Genomic DNA, 21,765 nt, shown 5'->3' on the forward strand with positions numbered 1-21,765 from the left:
CTCTCCAAACCAGACTCCCTAGAGCCCTCAAGCACTCTCTATATGACTTGGCTTCCAATTACTTATGCACAATAGCCAACTCGGCGTGTATCAAGAATGATTCACCGTGGCCTTGTTAAGTAGGTTGCCCCAAACTTGATCCGTATCTGCAAGTGAGGCTTGATTTGTAGAGGATATAGGGGTGCACTTTCTCTCTTTGATCTGAACACTATTGCTGTTGCAGCTCAGGCACGTGCTCACGTCTTAAGATTTTGTGCAGTGACATCAGCTCCACGTGGGGCTTCGGTGAGCTAGAATGCGAGGTGGGGGTAAAGGAAATGAGAGGGCAAGATGCAACTTCTGTCAAACTAGTTCTTCTCCTTTCTCTATTTGGATAGCTGATGTTTTGGGAACCAAATATCGGACTTAACCTTTGTCCCTTGTGAATGTCTGTCTTCGTGCTTTTGGCCTATTTTTTAAGGTCTCATTGAGATTCTTATGAAATCTGATTCTCTTGCCTTAATATATTAGATATTTCTCCCAAGTTTGATTTGGAAAAAGTTTCCTTCAGACCACTAACAAAATGTTTAAAAGGGTAACAGGCCAAGAATAGAGCACTAAGAAGTCAGTCTCTGACAATGATCCACTAATCCACTCGTTGATTTAACCCAAGAATCAATTCTTTTACTAAAAAAGAGTCCTGTCTTTTACTAAGGTTGAATCAGACTGGAAGCAAGAATACCTTGGCATTCCCACTTGAATCAGTAGAAAATATTAGAGGTAAGTGTAACTCCCCACTGCCCTCTTGATGGTACTTAGTATCACTGTGTCCAATTTTGTCATAGAAAGAAATGAAATTCAGTTAGGTTCCTTCAGTTAATGGTGTTAATTTCAAGAGGTCAGCTCTAATTAATTAAAATTTCCTGAAGAATAGACTCATAGGCTTTTTGAGTCAAAGGAAGCTTAGAAATAATCTAACACTCCAAGTTCCTCATTTTTAGGTGAAGAGATTAAGAACTGGAGAGACGGGGGGCGGGGGGGTGATGAATTGTGCAATTGCGATTGACATGTATACACTGATGTGTATAAAATTGATGATGAATAAGAACCTGCTGTATAAAAAAATAAAATTAAAAAAAAGAGCTGGAGAGATTAAATGACTCACCCAAGATCATCCAGAAAATTATCTGTAGTGCAGGGCCTCACAACCACATTTCCTGAATGCTCATTCAATGCTTAGTGTTTCATATAATTTAAAATTAACAATGAAGAAGCAGTCAGTGGGTAGTCAAGAGTTCAAGGACTGAAAACAAATTAGGGTTAAAATTTTTTTATCTTGTTTTTCCACATTTCATTTTATCTAATAGCTATAATGTGGTATTAAGAAAATATTGGTGAATAGATGGTTTGATGGATTTCTGTCTCAGATTTGAAACAAAGCTCATTTGGCTATGTTTCTATGTAATATTATCCCCTACCTTGAGGTTTAATGTCTAAATTCTTATGACACATGGGCTGAAGAGTAATCTACTACAAGAGTGAACTTCAGGCATAAACTGGCTTTTGGAACATATGTACATCCAGCCTCAGCAGACTAACAGCTAAGCAAGTAACTGAGAAATCTATTAGGGTCTTCAGAGCCACTTATTTGTAGCAAAAGTAGATTACTTGAAACAAAAATGAAATTTTTATTTGAATTTTTCTTTCAAAAATGCTTTTAGTTTTGAAAATAGTGAGACAAGAACTGCTAAGAATGGTCAGCATTAAAGTTCAAATTGGTATTGGTAAGGAGGCCATAATAATATTTTCTATCAACTAAAATACCATAAAATATTAGAGCAACTCACAAGATTGTGAGGGAAATTAAAATGAGAAATTAAGAGATGATCTTGAGGCACAAAGATGTTTGTTTCATGGCCAAATGAGTCCAAATGTTTTCTTTTTTAAATGCTAAGAAAAATAAGTCGCCCATTATGCTTTCAAGCACAAACTTGAAAAAGAAAATCTGTAGTATTTCATGGCAACATTATTGAATTCTTCATATTTAGGACACATCTTTTTCCTGAAGATGGTATCTTTTGGTATCCTGTTTCCTGAAGAGGAAGTCCTGTGAACTCTAAGGTAAGTGATTTAATTCAAGGAACCATTAATGACTAAATAAACAGCTCCAAAGAGAATCCGGAAGGAAATTCAGGGCCTCAAAGAGGAGCTGAAAGATTTTACTCTTAAATAAAGAATATTCAAATAATATCTGTAATAGCAGCAATACTAGTCCCTTAGAAAATACTGTGTTCCTCACATAAGTTATAAGAAAAGTATCTGCCCTCAACAAACTTATAGTACTTCTCGTTGAAGCATAAATAAGTGAAACAAACATTAAGGGCATAGTATCAAGAGGGGTTGACCCTACTCTGACCTTACAGGTACCAAGGACCAGGAATTACAACCTCAATCCCTGATTTGTACCTTTGACCTTCTTGCCTCAGTTCACTCAGCTCTCCTCACCCTGCCTGGCAGTAAGCATCTCCAACTCCAGCTCCAGTTGCCAAGGAGTAAGGATTTCAGCAATTCTTCTGTGACTCCTCTGCCCACTCCACCCCAAAGGATCTCACATAGGTTGGTCTGACCTTACCCTTCCTGAACTTCCTTTGTGTGAGCACACTTGGCATGTCTGGAGGCAGTAAAAGCATTCCTTTATCCAGTCTCCACTCCATCTCATGCTCTGAAAAGGAAGACCAATTTGAAGATTTGTGATATAAACACAAGATTCAAAAGCCCTGAATAGAGGATCACCATAAAAAAGAAAAAAGAAATGAATGAGAGAAATTACAAAGGAAGGATTAACAAAATGGAGTGACTGGCTGCCTAAGCAGATGAGGGAGAGGCACAAGTAAAGGGAGTTAAGGAAAGTCAGTAGATGTTTTGTTCAAATAGGTTAAGTTGGAGATCAAAAGGTTAAGGTTGAAATTAAGTTGGAGGTATCAAAAAAAGTCAAGTGGAAATGTCCAGTGACAGCTTGAGATGACCACACACACACACACACACACAAAGCCAGAAGATGAAAACCACTGCCACTGAAAAGACATGCAGGAAAAATATATATGTACATCCACTTAATATAATATTCTAAGTATTGCTGTAATGTTACATTACAAAGTTATCAACATTGTTGTATAGTAGAATTTATGAAAATAGGTGTCTGGGAGACAAATTGATTTTGGTTTTAATATGCTTGAATTGGTAAAAAGCATTCCCCATAGTAACCCCCCAGAGAGAGGGCCATCAAACCACTTTTATCCTATTTCTAATCTTTAGGGGAAAAGAGTTTTCTCTTCCTGGAGCAAGTGTCTAAGAGCAGAACTTCCCCCCTGTCTTTTTATTTTTATTTATTTATTTTTTAAGCTGTGCCATGCAGCATGTGGGATCTTAGTTCCCAAACCAGGGATCAAACTCACACCCACTGCGTTGGAAGCATGGAGTCTTAACCACTGGACCACTAAGGAAGTTCCCTCCCCGATCTTTCTGTTTAGCACCCTTATTCCTGTTGTGCTCTCATTCTCTGTCCATCACTTAAAACTATATTGCTATATGGAGGAATTTCATGGTAGAAACTAGGAGGGCAGCCCCCTGAATTTTTGTACATAGAAATAGTGGTTTCAAATAGTCATAATACATTCTCTCTGTCTATCACATGTTCAGTAGTTTTTTGCTCTTATTCCAGCCTTAGCCTCTACCACCCCTTTATTTTCTCATGTAATGCAGCTGCCCGCAAAGCCCTTCTTTTAAAGCCCTCCTTAAGGCAATGAGAATTTACAAAGTGTTAAGGGAAGAATAGTATCCAAAAGATATTCTTTCTCTATTTTAATAACAAGAATTGAAAAAGCCATTGAAAATTGAATAATATTCTAGAAAAATGTGGTCAGCATTTTGTGAAAGGAATAAGTGTCACATGTGAATAAGTTTTGACTTATTTGTAGGGCTAAGCCACATTTTCTAAAATTGAATAAGGTTCTCTGTCAGTGGTTATTCAGGTTATAGGTGCACAGGCACCTACATGTGCTACATGATTACAAAATAAAGTAGAATTTGCCCCTATCTTTTGGTTTCCCCTGCAGTTTTTTTGATCCAATACTGTGTTTCTTTCTTTTAGTTTTGAATCCGTGGTATGAACAAGTACTCTCATTTCCCTTAGTTACTGAGAAACCAGGTCTCTTCCACAATCCCATTTCAGTACTGTTCTACCCATATCCACTCCAAACCCAACTTAACTGCTTTCCTGTTTCTTTTATCTAATTCCTCCAAAATAGATGTACCCCTCACCCTGCATTCTGAACACAGACTCCTGGGCGACAAGCCTAAACCATCCTAATTTCTGAGCTCGAAATTTCCCCCAAATCTCAAGTTTGTAATTATACCTCTAGCTGTACTCCCTACCACCCCCATAGCAGAAACCCCACGGAGTATTACAGCTCCCTTAGTTTTAGGATATATATTCATGATAAAAGTCTTTTATCAGATGTGCGTTTTGCAAATATTTTCTTCCAGTCTGTAGCTTAGCTTTTCATTCTTCTAGCTGTATCTTTTCAAGAGTAGAAGATTTAAATTTTATTTAGTCCAATTTGCCCATTTGTTCTTTTATGGGTTGAGTTTGATGTCTTATCTAGGAAATCTTGGCAGGGTTGCAGATTCCTTCCAGAAGTTTTAGGTCTATGACACATTTTGAGTTAATTTTTTAATGTGGGTAGGGGTATGGGTTAAATGTCATTTTTTAACATGGGTATTCAATTAGCCTGACACCATTTGTTGAAAAAAAAAAAGCACCACTGAATTGCCTTTTCACTATTGTCCCAAATCAGTTTTTTCTATGTGTGAGTCTATTTCAGAACTCTATACTGTTCCATTGATCTGTCATTTTTACTCCTATGTCACACTGTTTTGATTACTGTAGCTTTATTATAGTCTTGAAATCAGGTAGTTTCAGTCTTCCAACTTTGTTCTACTGTTCCAAAATTATTTTGACTATTCTAGGTCTTTGCATCTTTGTATGAATTTTAGTCAGTATGTCAATTCCAACAAAAAGTCTGCTAAGGTTTTGATTGGCCTTGAATTTAGAAATAAAAGACCTCTTATCGTTAGTGAGTCTTCAGACTCATGAACAAGGTAAACCCCTCTCAATCTTTAAAATTTTCTGCAATGTTTTGTAGTTTTTAGCATATGAATCTTCTGTATCTTTTGTCAAAATTATCCATAATTAGGTCACATATAATGGCTTTGTTAATGGTATTATTTTAAATTTCAACTGCTGATTGTTCATTGCTAGTATATAAAAATAAAAATTTGTATATTGATCTTGTATACTGCAACTTTCCTAAACACACTTATTAGTTCTAATAGGTTTCTTGTATATTCCTTTGGCTTTTCTATATAGACAATCATGCCATCTGTGAATAAAGACACTTTTTCCATTCTAATCTGGATATATTTTATTTATTTTTCTTGCTTTATTGCAATGGCTACAGTCCCCAGTCTGAGGTTAAATAGAAATGATGTAAACAGACCTCTTTGTCTTTTTCATGATCTTAGAGGGACAGAATTTAGTCTTTCACCATTAAGTGTGATGTTAGCTGTAGGTTTTTTTGCAGTTGTTCTGTGTCAGGTTGAAGTTCTGTTTTATTCTTAGTTTCATTTTGTTTTGGTTTTTAATCAGGAATGGATGTTGGATTATTTCAGGTGTTTTTTCTGTGTCTATTGAGATGAATTTTTTAGTTTATTAATGTGATGAATTATATTGGTTGGTTATCTAATGTTAACCCAACCCTGCATTCCTGGGATGAAATCTACTTCATTATGATGATTTATTTTATCTTTTTAATATATTGTTGCATTCATTTGGCTAATATTTTGTTTATAATTGTTTACATCTATATTCATGAAGGATATTAGTCTGTAGTTTTCTTGTAATGTCTTTGTCTTGTTTGGGTATCAGTGCAACGCTGGCCTCATAGTATGAGTTGGGGAATATTCTTTCCTCTTCAGTGTTCTGGAAAAGTTTGTTTGAATTGTCATTATTGCCTTTTTAATATTTGGTTCAATTCACCTGTAAATTATCGTCTTGAATATTTCTTCATGGGAAGATTTTTAACTACAAATTCCACCTCTTTAATAGATACAGGTTTGTTCAGGTTATCTGTTTCTTTTGGAGTGAGCTTTAGTAGTTTGTGTCTTCTAAGGAATTTCACCTTAGTTGTCAAATTCAGAGGGATAACAAATTCAGTGTTTATAAAATTTCCTTATTGTCCATTTATTATCTGTGGAATCCACAGTGATGTTACCCCTCTCATTTCTGATATTGGTAATTTATATCTTCTCTCTCAGTCAGGCTAAAAGCTTATCAGTTTTACTGATATACTCTCAAAGAACCAGCTTTTGATTCCAATGACTTTCTCTGTTGTTTTTATACTTTCTATTTCATTGATTTCTGCTTTGATCTTTATTTGCTTCTTGTGTCTAGTTTGGATTTAATTTGCTCTTCTTTTTCTAGTTCCTTAAGATGAAAGATGAGGTCATTGTTTCGAGACTTTTCTTACTTTTTAATATAGGCATTCAGTGCTATAAATTTCTTCCTAAGTACTGCTTTAGCATTAGCTCAGTTTCTAATTTGCTGTTGTTTCATTTTTATTCAATTAAAAATATTTTCTAATTTTCGTTTTGATTTCTTCTTTGACTCGTGGATTGTTTAGAAGTGTGACATTTAGTTTTCACATATTTGGGAACTTTCCAAATATTTTTCTGTTGGTTTCTAATTAGTTGTATTACAGTTGGGGACATATTAATATTTTGTATTATGACTCGAAATCTTTTATTAAGATCAGTTTTATGGTCTAGAATATGATCTATATTGGTAAATGTTTCATGTGCATGTGAAAAGAATATGTGTTCTTCTCTTGTTTTTTTTTTTTTATTTTTGGCTGTGTTGGGTCTTCGTTGCTGCACACAGGCTTTCTCTAGTTGTGGCGAGTGGGGACTGCTCTTCATTGTGGTGCGTGGGCTTCTCATTGCAGTGGCTTCTCTTGTTGTGGAGCACGTGCTCTAGGCACACAGGCTTCAGTAGTTGTGGCATGTGGGCTCAGTAGTTGTGGCTCACAGGCTCTGGAGCGCAGGCTCAGTAGTTTGTTGCACACAGGCTTAGTTGCTCAGCGGCATGTGGGATCTTCCCGGACCAGGGCTCAAACCCATGTCCCCTGCATTGGCAGGCAGATTCTTAACCACTGCACCACCAGGGAAGTCCCTTCGTCTCTTGTTTGGTGCTTGTTCTATAAATGTCAGTTAGGTCAAGTTGATTGATAATATATGTCAAGTCAGCTATATCTTTGCTAATTTTATGTATACTTACTCTATCAGTTATTAAAAGAGAGGTATTAAAATCTCTAACCATAATTGTGGATTTGTTTATTGTTCCTTGCAACTTTATCAAATTTTGCTTTGTGTATTTTGAAGTCCCATTATTAGGGGCATACATATTTAAGATTTTTATGTTCTCATGATTAATGACCCATTTATCTTCTGAAATAACTATCTTTATCCCTGGTAATATCCTTTTCTCTGAAATCTACTTTTTCTTACAGTAAAATAGCTAATCCAAGATAGAGTGGAAAAAATAGTTATCTTTTGACTAATGTTAGAATGGTATATCTTTTTCTGTCCTTCCACTTTTAACCTAATTGTGGCTTTATATTTAAATTGTGGCTTTGGTAGGAAACATATAGTTGCTCTTTGTTAAATAAAATTTTTTTATTTTGAGACAATTGTAGATTCACATGCAGTTGTAAGAAGTAATGTAGAGAAGACCCATGTGCCCTTTACCCAGTTTTCCCCAATAGTTTGCAAAACTGTAGTAAAATATCAACCAGGATTTAACATTTACACAGTCAAGATACAGAACATTTGCTTCACCTCAAAGACTCCTCATGTTGCCCTTTTATTATAGCTACACCCACTCTCTGCTACTCAAATTCCTCCTTAACCCCTTGCAACCACTAATCTATTGTCCATTTCTATGATTTTGTCAATTCAAGAATGCTGTACAAATGGAATCATTCAGTATGTAATCTCTTGGGATTACCATTTTTTATTCAGTATGATGTGTATATCAAGAGTTTGCCCCTTTTTATGGTTTAGTATTCCATGGTATGAATGTAACACAGTTTGTTTAACCTCACCCATTGAAGGATACCTGGGTTGTTTCTAGTTTTTGGCTATTACAAATGAAGTTGATACAAACACCTGTATGTAGATATTTGTGTTAACAAAAATTTTACTTCTCTGGAATAAATGCCAAGAGCACAGTTGCTGGGCTGTATGCTAAATGCATATTTAGTTTTTAAAGAAACTGCCAAACTGTCTTCCAGAGTAACTTTACCATTTTATGTTCCTGCCAGAAATGTATGAGTGATCCAGTTTCTTCGCATCCTCACCAACATTAGGTATTGTCACTTAAAAAAAAATTTTTAGCCATTTTGATAGGTGTATTCTATGTTCTAACTACTAGTCCTCTGTCAGATATGTGGTTTGAAAATATTTTCTCCCAGTGTGTAGCTTGTCTTTTCAACCTCTTAACAAAGTCTTACATGGGGCAAAACTTTTAATTTTAAGGAAGTCCAATTTAACAGTTTTCATTTGATTGATCAGGCTGTTGATGTCAAGTCTAAGAACTCTTTGCCTGGCCCTATCCTGAAGATTTTCTCCTATGCTTTTTTCTGAAAGTTTTACAGTTTTCTATTTTATACTTAAGTCTATGATCTATTTTGAGTTAATTTTTGTGTAAGGTGTGAGACTTAGAGTTTTGGTTTTGTTTTGGTTTTAGAGGGGGCGGGGTTTGCCTATGGATATCTAGTTATTCCAGCATAGAGTGTTGAAAAGGCTGTTCTTCCTCCTTTGAATGGCATTGGCACCCTTGTCAAAGATTAGTTGGTCATATTTGTGTAGGTCTATTTCTGGGTTCTCTGTTCTGTTCCACTGATCTATGTGTCTATCCCTTTGCCAACACTACAGAGTCTTGATACTGTAGCTACATAATTAATCTTGAAATGGGGTAGATTGTTTTCTTCCACTCTTTTTCTTATTCAAAAAAATGTATAGCTATTCTAGTTCCTTTACCTTTTCATATAAATTCTAGAATAATCTGCCTGTATCTACAAGAAATTTTGATAGGAATTATGTTAAACTTGTATATCAATTTGAGGAGAATTGATGTTTTTACTCTGTGAATCTTCCAATCGTGAACATGGTATTCTCTCCAATTATTATTTATATATTTGGTAGCTTTTACCATATGTGTTGTACACATTTTGTTAGATTTATTCCTTAGTATTTTTCTCTTTTTTTGGTGATTTTAAATGGTGTTGTATTTTAAATTGTTTCTGTGTGTTCACTGAAATATTATTGATTTTTATATGTTTATCTTGTATCCTATGAACTTGCTAAACTCACTTATTAGTTCTAGACTTTGTGCAGCTTTCTTGGAATTTTCCACACAGACAATCATGTCATATGTAAATAAGGACAGTTTTATTTCTTCCTTTACAATCTGAATGCCTTTTATTTCCTTTTCTTGCCTTCCTACACTGGCCAGAACTTCCAGTACTAGGTTGAATAAAAGTGATGAGAGCAGACATCTTTGCCTTTTTCCCAACTTCAGGAGGAAAGCGTGGAGTCTTTCACTGTTAAGTATAATGTTAACTATTGGTTTTTGCAGATGTTCTTTAAACAAGTTGAGGAAGTCCTCCTTATTGCTATTTTTCTGGTAGTTTTGTCATGAATGGATGTTTAATTTTGTCAAATGCTTTTTCTGCATCAGTTGATATGATCACGTGATTTTTCTTCTTGATAGCCTGTTTGTGTGATGGATTATGTTGATTGATTTTTGAATATCGAACCAGCTTTGCATCCCTGGAATAAACCCACTTGATCACAATGTGTAATTCTTTTTTATACGCTGCTAAATCCTATTTGCTAGTATTTTGTTAAGGATTTAAAAATCTAAATTCTTGAGGGATATTGGTCTGTAGTTTTCTTTTTCTGTACTGTCTTTCTTTTTTGGGGGGCGGGTATCAGGGTAAAGCTGGCCTCACTGAATGAATTGTGAAGTGTTACCCTTCTATTTTCTGGAAGGGATTTTATAGAATTGGTGTTAATTCTTTAAACACTTGGTAGAATTCTCTAGTGAAACCATTTGGGCCTCAATATTTCTTTTGAGGGAATTTTTAAATTACAAATCAATTTTCTTTATAGTTGTAGGGCTATGCAAATGATCTGTTCCATGTTGGGTGAGTTTTAGTAGTTTGTGCTTTTTGAGGAATTGGTCCATATTGTCTACGTTGTCAGATTTATGGGTGTGGAGTTCTTTGTAGTATCCCCTTATCTTTCTGCTGTCTGAAGTGTCTGTAATGACATCCCTTGTTTTATTCTTGATACTGATAATTTGTGTCTTCTCTTTTTTTTTCTTTGTCAGCCTTGCTAGAGGTTTATCAATTTTATTGATCTTTTCCAAGAGTGAGCTTTTTGTTTCATTAATTTCTCTATATTCTGTCTTTAATTTCATTGAGTTTTATTCATATGTTATTTCTTCTGTTTGCTTTGGGTTTATTTTCCATTTCTTTTTCTAGGTTCTTGAGGTGCAAGCTTAAATTATTGATTTGAGACTTCTTCTCTTTTCTACTGTAAGCATTTAGTGCTATATATATTCATCTCAGCTGTAGGTGTGTCCCCGAAATTTTGGTATATTGTATTTTTATTTAGTTTAAATTATTTTTTATTTCCTTTGAGGTTTTCTCTTTGACCCATGGATTATTTAATAGCATATTGTTTAGTTTCCACATGTTTGAAGATTTTCCTGTTATCTCCCTGTTATTGAGTCCTAATTTAAGTCCATTGTGGTCAGAGAACATAGTGTATGATTTCAGTTCTTTTAAATTTGTTGAGGTTTGTTCTGTGGCCCAGGATATGGTTTATTTTGGTATGTTCCACTGGCACTTGGTAATAATCTATATTCAGCAGTTGTTGAGTGGAACATTTTATAAATGTCAATTGTTTCCTGTTGGTTGATGGTGCTGTTGAGTTCTTCTATATGCTTGCTGATTTTTCTACCTAGTTGTTATATCTGTTGCTAAGAGAGTGTTGTGGGAGTCTCCAGCTATAATTTTGGATCGTCTGTTTCTCCTTTCAGTCCTATCAGTTTTTGCTTCACACATTTTTTAAATCTTGTTTGCTACATACCCATTTAGAATTGTAGTGTCTTCTTCATGGACTGACCTGTTTATCATTATGTAATGTCAGCTCCATCTCCTCAACTCAGAGAGCCCATCAGGCTCTGCCTGGCTTTACCTTCCCTGTGCCACAGACTGGAAACTCTCTCAAGGCAATATACTGGGGCTACTGAAGGTTCACTTCATTTTTTTTTCATCATTCAGGAATGACTGCACTTCATTGCCTGATTGTCCGTGTCTTGAAAACTGTTGTTTCATATATTTGTTTCTTTTTTTTGCGGGGGGTGGGGGGAAGAATTGCTACAGATGGCAGGGTAAAACTGGCCCCTCTTATTCCATCTTTGGTGTAAGCCAAGTCTCAATATGAGTTTTATTAGTATTGGATGTAGTGACTCATTCTCTGTGCTTCTGTTCTCTAAATGACTATCTAGGAAATTCAGACCTTCAGAAAGCTCCAATTAATTATGAATAAGGTGTTGTCTAACTTTACATTACAGTGCAATGATATGGTTAGATCTCTGGGACTTTCTCTTGAGAGCCAAGTTTTGTAGCTCCTCAGAGTCCACATTTTCTACACCTCAGATACCTCTTCTAGAGCTTCTTCTGTGAATGTTTATCATTAATTGACTAGTAGGTAGCATAGTTTCCTTATAAGAGCCAAGTATTTAGGGGGAAGTATCCAATAGACATCTCTATTAGTCATCATTTCTAGACATTAGATAGCTTTCCAAGTTTAAGATGGCTTTTTCCCCAGTATATCTGGGTTGTAGAGGCTTTCATGCAATTACTATGTGATAACTAATTCTAAGTACCTTTAAAATAAATGAATCATTTACACTTACAACCTGAGTTTTAAATTAATAGTTGATTTAATAAAAATGCTTTTATTTGTAAATAGCACTAGCCGCTACCCTATCAGTGCAACCTGTCAGAGCATTGTGTATCATGATAGAATCATTATTCCTTCTTTCCAAGTGTTTCCTAAGAAAGTCTTCACTCCAAATTTAGGACCAGTTGATTCAAATAGTGGCACATCTCCTCTTTTCCTATCCATAGTATACAGTCGATGGAATTGTGAATATTATTTTGAGGTTATAGATGAAAGGTCATCTTATATTTGATTTGTTAAATCTTGAATCAGTCTTACACAGTTACTCTTGACTTTCTAATTAGAATATATTTGTATCCAAGAAGTCATAACCATCCAAAACCTGTATGCACCTAACAACTGGGTATCAAAATATAAAAGGAAAAAATTTTTGGAAATGAAAGTATAAATAGACAAATCCACTGTTATAGTGGGAGACTTCTACACCCTTCTTTGAAGTAACTGAGAGTTCAAGTAAGCAGAATTTAAAATTTAAAGATACAGCTGACCTGAGTAGCACTATCAATCAACGGGATCTAACTGACATTTATAAAATGTTCCATCTGACAGGAACAGAATACACATTCTTCTCAAGCTAACCTGGAACATTCATCAAGATAGATCATATAATGAGCCATAAGCCACACATTAAGAGAGATTTAGGGGCTTCCCTGGTGGCGCAGTGGTTGGGAGTCTGCCTGCCAATGCAGGGGACATGGGTTCGTGCCCTGGTCCGGGAGGATCCCACATGCCGTGGAGTGGCTAGGCCCGTGAGCCATGGCTGCTGAGCCTGCGCGTCCAGAGCCTGTGCTCCGCAACGGGAGAGGCCACAGCAGTGAGAGGCCCGCGAACCGCAAATAAATAAATAAATAAATAAGAGAGATTTAAAAACAGAAATCATACAAAGAATGTTCTCAGACCACAATCAAATTAAACTAGAAATCAGTAAAATATTGTTGGAAAATCACTCAGATATTTGGACATTGACCAACACACTTCCAAATAACACATGAATCAAGCAATAAATCTCAAGGGAAACTTAGAAATATTTTGAACTAAGTGAAGATTAAAACACTACTTATCAAGATTTTGTGAAATATAACAAAAGCAGTGCTTAGAGGGAATTTTACAGTATTGAATGTATGTATTAGAAGATAAAATAGATTTTAAAAGTCAGTAATCTAGGCATCCACCTTAAGGAACTAGAAAAAGAAAAAAATTAAACCCAAAGTAAGCAGAAGAAATAAATAATAAAAATGAGAACAGAAATCAATGAAATTGAAAACAGGACATCAGTGGAGAAGATCAACAAAACCAAAAGCTTTGAAAAGATCGATAAAATCCATACCTCTAGCTAGGCTAACTAAGAAAAAAGGAGAGAAGATACAACTAATATTAGAAAGGAAAGAGGGGGCATCACTACTGATCCCATGGGCATTAGAAGGATAGTAAAGGAATATTATGAACAACTCTATGCCTGCAAATTTGACAACCTAGATGAAATGGACCAACTCCTAGAAAGACACAATCTGCCAAAATTTACACAAGGAGAAATAGACAATCTGAACAGGCCTATATCTATTAAGAAAATTAATAATAATTAATAAGCTGCCAAACCCAAAAGTACCAGGCCTGGGTGAGTTCATCGGTGAATTCTACCAAACATTTAAGGAGGAAATTATACCAATTCTCTACAATCTCTTCCTGAAAATAGAAGCAGAGACAATACTTCCTAACTCATTCTGCGAGACCACAATTGCTCTAATACTAAAATTAGACAAAGACATTACAAGAAAGGAAAACCTATAGACCAATAGCTCTCATAAAGATAGATGTAAAATTTTTCAACAAAGTATTAGTAAATCAGATCTAATAAGGTATGAAAAGAATTATACACTGTGACCAAGTGGGATTTATTCCAGGTATGCAAGGCTACTTCAGCATTCAAAAATCAATCAGTGTAATCCATTATATCAACAGGCTAAAAAAAAAATCACATGATCACATCAATAGATGCAGAAAAATCATTTAACAAAATCTAACACCCATTCATGATTTAAAAAAAAACAAAACTCTGAGCAAACTAGGAATAGAGAACTTTCTCAACTCCATATAGAACATGTACAAAAACTCTACAGCTAACATATTACTTAATGGTGAAAAACTAGATGCTTTCTCCCTAAGATCAAGAAGAAGGCAAGAATGTCTGCTCTCACTACTCCTAGTCAACATTGTATTGGAAATCTTAGCTAATGCAATAAAACAAGAAAAGGAAATAAAAAGTATATAGATTGGAAAAGAAGAAATAAAGCTATCTTTGTTTGCAGATGACATGATAGCCTATATAAAAAATGTGAAAGACTAAACAACAAAAAATCTTTTGGAACTAATAAGCAATTATAACAAGGTTGCAAGAGACAAAGTTAATATATAGAAGTCAATTGCTTTCTTATATACTGGCTATAAAACATTGAAATTTGAAATAAAAACACAATATCATATACATTAGCACCAAAAAACCTGCTTAAGTATAAATCTAACAAAATATGTGATAAATTGCAAAACTCTGATGAAAGAAATCAAGGAATATCTAAATATATGGAGAGATAGTCCATGTACATGAATAGGAAGACTCAATATTTTCAGTTTGTCAGTTCTTTCCAACTTGATTGTAAATTTAACACAGTCCCAATAAAAATCCTAGTTTGTGGATATTAACAACCTGAGTCTAATGTTTACATGGAAAGATAAAAGAATCAAAGTAGCCAACACAATATTTAAAGGAGAAGAACAAGTCAGAGGACACTACCTGACTTTGAGATTTAATATAAAGCTACATAATCAAGACAATGTGATATTGCCCCTCCTCCTGCCAAGAAAAACAAAAGATAAGTAGTTCCGTGGAACAGCAGAGAGCCCAGAAATAGACCCAAACAAATATAGTCGACAGAGCTTTGACAGAGGAGCAAAATCAGTCCAGTGGAGAAAGGATAATGTTTACAACAAATGGTGCTGTAATAACAGGCCATCGTATGCAAAAATAAAAACAACCAGAATAACAACTTAATTCAAAGTGGAATTATATTTAAATGTAAAATACAAACCATAAAACTAATAGAAGATAACATAGGAGAAAATCTAGGGGACCCTGGGATTGGCAATAAGTTCTTAGATACAACACCAAAAGCCTGATCCACAGAAGAAAAAATAGATAAGTTGGACTTCATTAAAATAAAAAACTTCTGCTGGCAAAGACATGTTAAGAGAATGAAAGGACAAGCCACAAGCTGGGAGAAAATACTTGCAAAACACATATGTGATAAAGGACTGGTATCCAAAATATACAAAGAACTCTTAAAACTCAGTAATAAGACAACCTGTTTTAAAATGGGCCAAAGATTTGACTAGATACCTCATCAAAGAAGATATGGCAAATAAGCACACAAAAACCTGTTCAACAGTAAATATCATTAGAGAATTGTGAATTAAACAACAGTGATATATCACTACATACCTAAAATTCATTCATTGCTGGTAGAAATGCAAAGAAGACCGTTTGGCAGTATTTCTAAAACTAAACATATTATCATACAGTATCTTACCATATTGTCAAACAAGGAGCAATTGAGCTCCGTGATATTTACTCAAAATGAGTTGAAAACCTAAGACCACACAAAAACAACCACACAGATATTTACAGCAGCAGCATTCATGATTGCTAATACTTGAAAGCAACAAAGAAGCGAATGGATAAACAAATTGTGGTACATCCATACAACAGAGTATTATTCAGCAATTTTAAAGAAATGAGCTATCAAGGCATGAAAAGACATTGAGGATCCTTAAATGTATATGGCTTTGTGAAAGAAGCCAATCTGAAAAGTCTACATACTGTATGATTCCAACTATATAACATTCTGGAAAAGGCAAAACTGTATACAATAAAAAGATTAATGGTGAGAGAAGTTTGGGGAAGGGAGAGATGAATAGGTGGAGCACAGGTGATTTTTAGGGAGGGAAACTGTTGTGTATGTTGTTGTAATAGTAGATTTTGTCATTGTTTGTCAAAACCCACAGAATGTACAACACAGAAGAGTGAATTCTAATGTAAACTATGGACTTTGGTTCATAATAATGTATCAGTATTGGCTCATCAATTGTTTTAACATATGTACTACACTAATGCAAGATGATAATAATAGGGGAAACTGGGGAAGGGAGGCAGGGGAAAGAGTGGAGGTTTCCATTTACCGTACAGGAACTCTCTCCTTTCTGCTCAGTTTTTCTGTAAACCTAAAACTGCTCAAAAAATAAAGTATATTAATTTTTTTAATTAAAAGAAAAAAAGAGCAAGAAAGAGAGCTGAAGCAGGGAAAACAGTGAGCATAAGAGTACACTTTCCAAACTTTTTTCAACCTATTTCATGGTGGGGAGTGACCATCCAGGCTTTAGCTACCTCCAGTGCTACTCAGAAGATTACAGAGCACAATATATCAACATATCTGCAGCCCATTTACAGGTTAGGCTGCAGAACACCTGTTGGGAGATTTTGCTCTAAGAAAACAAGAGAGAAAAAGTGAATTTTAATGGTAGTTTTAATTATTGTCATTGTGAAAAATCATGAGCTGTATACCAACTAATTAGCAAGTTGGAAATAGTTATTTCTATTGCTGGCCTGATGTGGTGAAATTGGAATGCTCTAACAATGCGGGTTTCAAAATAAATTGTTAGAGTTTTTCTAAAACAACATAGCCATAAGTTTTCAAAACCCTGTAATATTACATATACTTGAATACAATAATTTATTTTTGGTAGTTTATGCTATGGAAATGAACTTAATGAATTAAATTATTGTACAAAGATGTTTATTACTACATTATTTATAATAACAAAACATGAAAACTCTGAATATCCATATAATAGGAGAATGATTGAATAATCTTTGTTCATCAACTCAATGAGATGTGATGCAGCCATTACAAATCATGATTAGGAAGTTTTGTTATAGTTTGAATTGCTGTTAATAATAGTGATTACAATTAGCTCAACATAGCACTCTATGAAAAAGACTGAATACAAACGCTTCAAACATTACATTCTTTCCTTTTAACCTCCACAATTTTGTCCATGCTCGCTCCTTAACTTGGAATAAATGGATCAGTGTACAGATACAACTACGTAAACATCATATGCGAATACACAGATTCTGGCAAAGCACTGAAATTTAAAAGCCACATGGTGAGATTTAGGATTTCCTTTTTTTAATTTTTAAATTCCTACCATTGTCTGTATAATAAATAATTGATCTTTTAATGACTAGCAATGCTATGCTTCTTTTAATTCAGTAGGGATTTAAGAGACCTGAATGATCACCCTTGAACAGTCAGCATGGCAGTACCTACACTGGCAGAAAAATTTGAGAATTTAGGTACTTATCCAGGTAATTCAACATCCTGACCGACCCCCATCTCTACACCCCACCCCCCAAATTATCACTTTTTAAAAAATCATACAGAAAATTAAAACAGGTTTTTTTCCTTTAGATAAAACTGTCTCAACTCTCAACTCACTTTGCTGGTTACAGTCCGTTACAGCAATGCTTCTCAAAGTTTAATTGCATATGAATGGCCTGGGGACGTTATTAAAAGGCAGGCTTTTGCGTTCCATCATTTTTGAAGTTGGAGCTGCTGTGAATATTTGCTGAGAAAGGATAATTAACAAAGGACCGTTTACATCTGAGACGGACCACAGAACAGCACGTACCAGAGGTAGAAGTCCAAGTCAAACGGAGAAGAACAGCCTCACTGAGCAACCAGGAGTGTCACCTGTATCCAAGGCGATCTCAGCAGCAGCAGCAAGTACCTGTGGTGGATTTCCAGGCGGAACTGAGACAGGCATTCTTAGCTGAGACACCAAGAGGTGGTTAAAGCAGTATTGGAACACCCAGGTAGCTGATTCCAAGAGAGCAAACAAAACAAAACAGGTTAGAGCTGATGCAGTCATGATCAAGAATAAAGAACTAATTAAAGGGTAGGGTGTTTGGAGGTCATTTAATTATTTGGGATATGTCCAAAGAAATTTTTTTTTCTTAAAGGCTTCATACAAATAAACACATAGCAGAAAGTTTAAAAAAGTAAAAGCAGGATCTTAATGCTTTTACCCTGATACTTGTCATGTATTACTTTTCAGACATTGTATAGTCCTTGCTTTTTTAGGTAGTTTTTGTTTTTTTTTTTTTTGCGGTACGCGGGCCTCTCACTGTTGTGGCCTCTCCCGTTGCGGAGCGCGGGCTCCGGACGCGCAGGCTCGGCGGCCATGGCTCACGGGCCTAGCCACTCTGCGGCATGTGGAGTCTTCCCGGACTGGGGCACGAACCCGTGTCCCCTGCATCGGCAGGTGGACTCTCAACCACTGTGCCACCAGGGAAGCCCTAGGTAGTTTTATTCATATTTAACTTTTACTGATTTTCACCTTAACATGAAAAATATTTCATTATAAATAGCTGCTGAATATCCTGCTAATATGTTTTATAATTTCTTTTTGTGAGAGACTTCATTTTTTCTGCTGGTAGTTTGAAATAAAGCTTCAGTGAATTGCTTTGCATAAAACTTTAGATAGGATCATTTCCTTGGATATGCAGATGTAAAAATAAATTGAGTCAAGGAATTTGAAATTAAGGTACATTTTCTGAATTGTATTATGAATTATTATATTAGTCTATTGTAATGAAAAAATATAGTGCCAGTTACACTTTCATCTTCATTGTTTATGTTAATTGTATATAATTTGTTTCTATTGAATTATAAATACACATCACATCCATTAGCAAATGAGAAGCTAAGTATTTCCCATGCTTATTTACTAATTATTCTTTTATCTTTTTCTTACCTTTTTTTACCAATGTGTTTGAATCAGCTGACAGTGTAATAAAGCTATAAATCTAAAAAAAAAAAAAAAAAACAAAAAGGCAGGCTTTGATTTGGTAGTTTTAGGGTGGGGCCTGAGATTCTTCATTTCTAACAAGCTCCCAGGCGATGCCTACGCTGCTGGTCCAACAACCATACTTGAGTAAATAATCATATAGCATTTGAGTAATTTACTTATCTAGTGAATCCCGATAATTCATGTACTTATATATGTGTGTATACCTATGCATGAATATGCATATATGTGCATACATATGCATACACACATACACACATTCAAAGCGTTCTGTCAGGTTTGGCCATCAACATCAAGCAAATTTTGGAAACTGCCCAATTTACACTGTAATATATGCTATATAGACAGCCTAGTATCCTTAGTTTTCTCATTTTTGAAACAAAGATAATAAAAAGTGGGTTACCTACCCTGAATTCTGTGGAAGAAAGGAATGTTGTGGAGTTAGATCATTGTTGGCAGAGGCTTGACTCGTTCAGTGATAAAAGCAAAATCTGGTTGTAAATGTTCAAAAAGCATCAGTAGACTTTTGTAACTCTTGCTAATGAAATTGACATTTAGCGCTTTTCCTTCTCATAGACTATGCTCAATAAATATTTGTTCAGTGAATGCCACATGAACAAATGCATGAACACCTACAGCTATGTCTTTGTAATGTATCCCATGCAGTAATTTTCAGCTACTGGCTGAAAACATTACCTTTTTTTTTCTTCATGGTGTTCTCAAATGATAACCTGATCGACGTCAACTCTGATGCAAGTATTCATTTTGTAGAAAATCTTAAATCAGTGAAATGCTGTTTTCTATGACATAGTGCTTGAATTGATAATATCTTCCAGAGTCAGTGAGTTACTATCAACAAATTTTATTTTCCAGACACTGTCCTCAGCAAATATAATGCTGAGAGGTCAGGGCCCAGCTGCAGGGTGTAAAGAGGCAACGTCTGAAATACTCTTCTCACTTCTTCCTTTGCATAGACAATGCACTGCTTTCCCCTACTGAATAGGAATTGTTGCCATAGTAGTACTTTAAAAACGCTCCTAGGTCAATATCAGAACTGCAGAAAGTATCTTAAATATGCTATGCAATTTGTGAGTCTAAAGCTATACCCTCACGCTTGTTTATCTGCTCAACTGTAGATTAAAGATTTGAGCCACTCCTCATGACTGGTCAGTTCTGTGATGTGAAGAATTAGTCAGCCAACCAACAAGTGTCCTGTGAATGCTTCCCAAGCAGAGGACTGACTGTGCAAGGCACTAAAATACAACATGTCAAATGCAGAGCCTTTGGCTCCGCCAATCTAGAAAAATGCAGTGCCGACTGTACCAGGAGCCAGGATCCCCGCTGTCCCTTAAATGCACACTCTGATATGTGCCATATTATGATTGTTAGTTCACGTAAGGAAAATAAATACCTTTCTTTTTTCGTTGTCCTATTCATCTTTAGCTTCCCATCACAATTGCCAACCTGTCCACATAAATACCACATAAATACCACATGCCCCCGGCACAAAGTGTGAGAAATGAGTTGCAATTCCTTATATTACAGAATGTTTACAAACATTCAGATAGTTCAGAATCAAGAGCTAGAAGAAAACAATATACCAGTTATGTGTCTGCTTCCTTTTGTAACAAAGCTGCACATACATGGGTGTGCTTATTATGTCAAGATGTAGATACTTATTCCAAAAGAGCCCATCATCTTCAATTGCTGTTGCACGGAGCTCCTCACATTAGCCCACTAGTAAATGTGCTTCTGAGGAGCTGGGGAACGAGAGGCCTGGGTTCCAGCTGTAGCCCTGCTTCCAGCCGTGTGACCCTGAGCAAGTCATTTCACCTTTCCTGAGCCTGGCTTCCCATGTGTGAAAAAGATGAAGCTGCGTTTCACAACCTGAGTTCCCATCTGACTATAAAACTCTATGGCTCGGGCTTCCCTGGTGGTGCAGTGGTTAAGAATCCACCTGCCAATGCAGGGGACACGGGTTCGAGCCCTGGTCCGAGAAGATCCCACATGCCGTGAAGCAACTAAGCCCATGCGCCACAGCTACTGAGCCTGCGCTCTAGAGCCTGAGAGCCACAACTACTGAAGCCCACGCGCCTAGAGCCCCTGCTCCACCGCAACGAGAAGCCTCGCAACACAATGAAGAGTAGCCCCTGCTCGCCGCAACTAGAGAAAAGCCCGCGCATAGCAACGAAGACCCAACACAGACAAAAATAAATTAATTTTTTAAAAAAAGATTTAATTCAGTGTTTTCCCAGTCATACATATTATAGGAATAAATTCAAGAATTCACTTTGAAAGCTATAACTTCAGAGAGGACACTTGTGTTTTCAATCGTTAAATGTATATGTCTGTATATATACATATATGTTATATATATAACATTATCAAGTGAGCACTGTCAAGTAATTGATCAAGTTGCCTTAATTTTCTATAGATCTAAACTTAGAAATAAAATCAAGTCCAGCTATATATGGCTTCTAGCCATCAGTCCTGTATGATTCCCCCATTGTGGACTTGATGGAAATTGCATGAAGTTAGTCCATTGACCTGTAAAATAAGATGCAGCCTTTAAAATGCAAACTATTCTCAGTATAAACCATTCTTTGTTTGACTGGTTGCGACAGTTACTTTAGTTTATGAAAAGTGCTCAAAGTGTGGGCTCAGAATGCTAAATTATAATTTAAACATTATTTGGCATAGGGTTGGCTGTGC

General features: G+C 35.7%; 1 protein-coding gene across 1 annotated transcript; it reads left to right on the forward strand.

Moving 5' to 3' along the window:
* Positions 1-96: 96 nt before the first annotated feature.
* Positions 97-18,955, forward strand: LOC309810898 (SNRPN upstream reading frame protein-like; the record flags this gene model as incomplete). Its single annotated transcript, XM_082633218.1, has 3 exons — positions 97-119; positions 224-308; positions 17,835-18,955. 3 exons carry the CDS (start codon positions 97-99, stop codon positions 18,036-18,038), a joined length of 312 nt encoding a protein of 103 aa, XP_082489344.1. The 3' UTR covers positions 18,039-18,955.
* Between the last annotated feature and the right edge of the window lie 2,810 nt (positions 18,956-21,765).

The sequence above is a fragment of the Mesoplodon mirus genome, assembly GCF_964341445.2.
Source record: "Mesoplodon mirus genome assembly, chromosome: 10".
Classification (NCBI taxonomy): Eukaryota; Metazoa; Chordata; class Mammalia; order Artiodactyla; family Ziphiidae; genus Mesoplodon; species Mesoplodon mirus.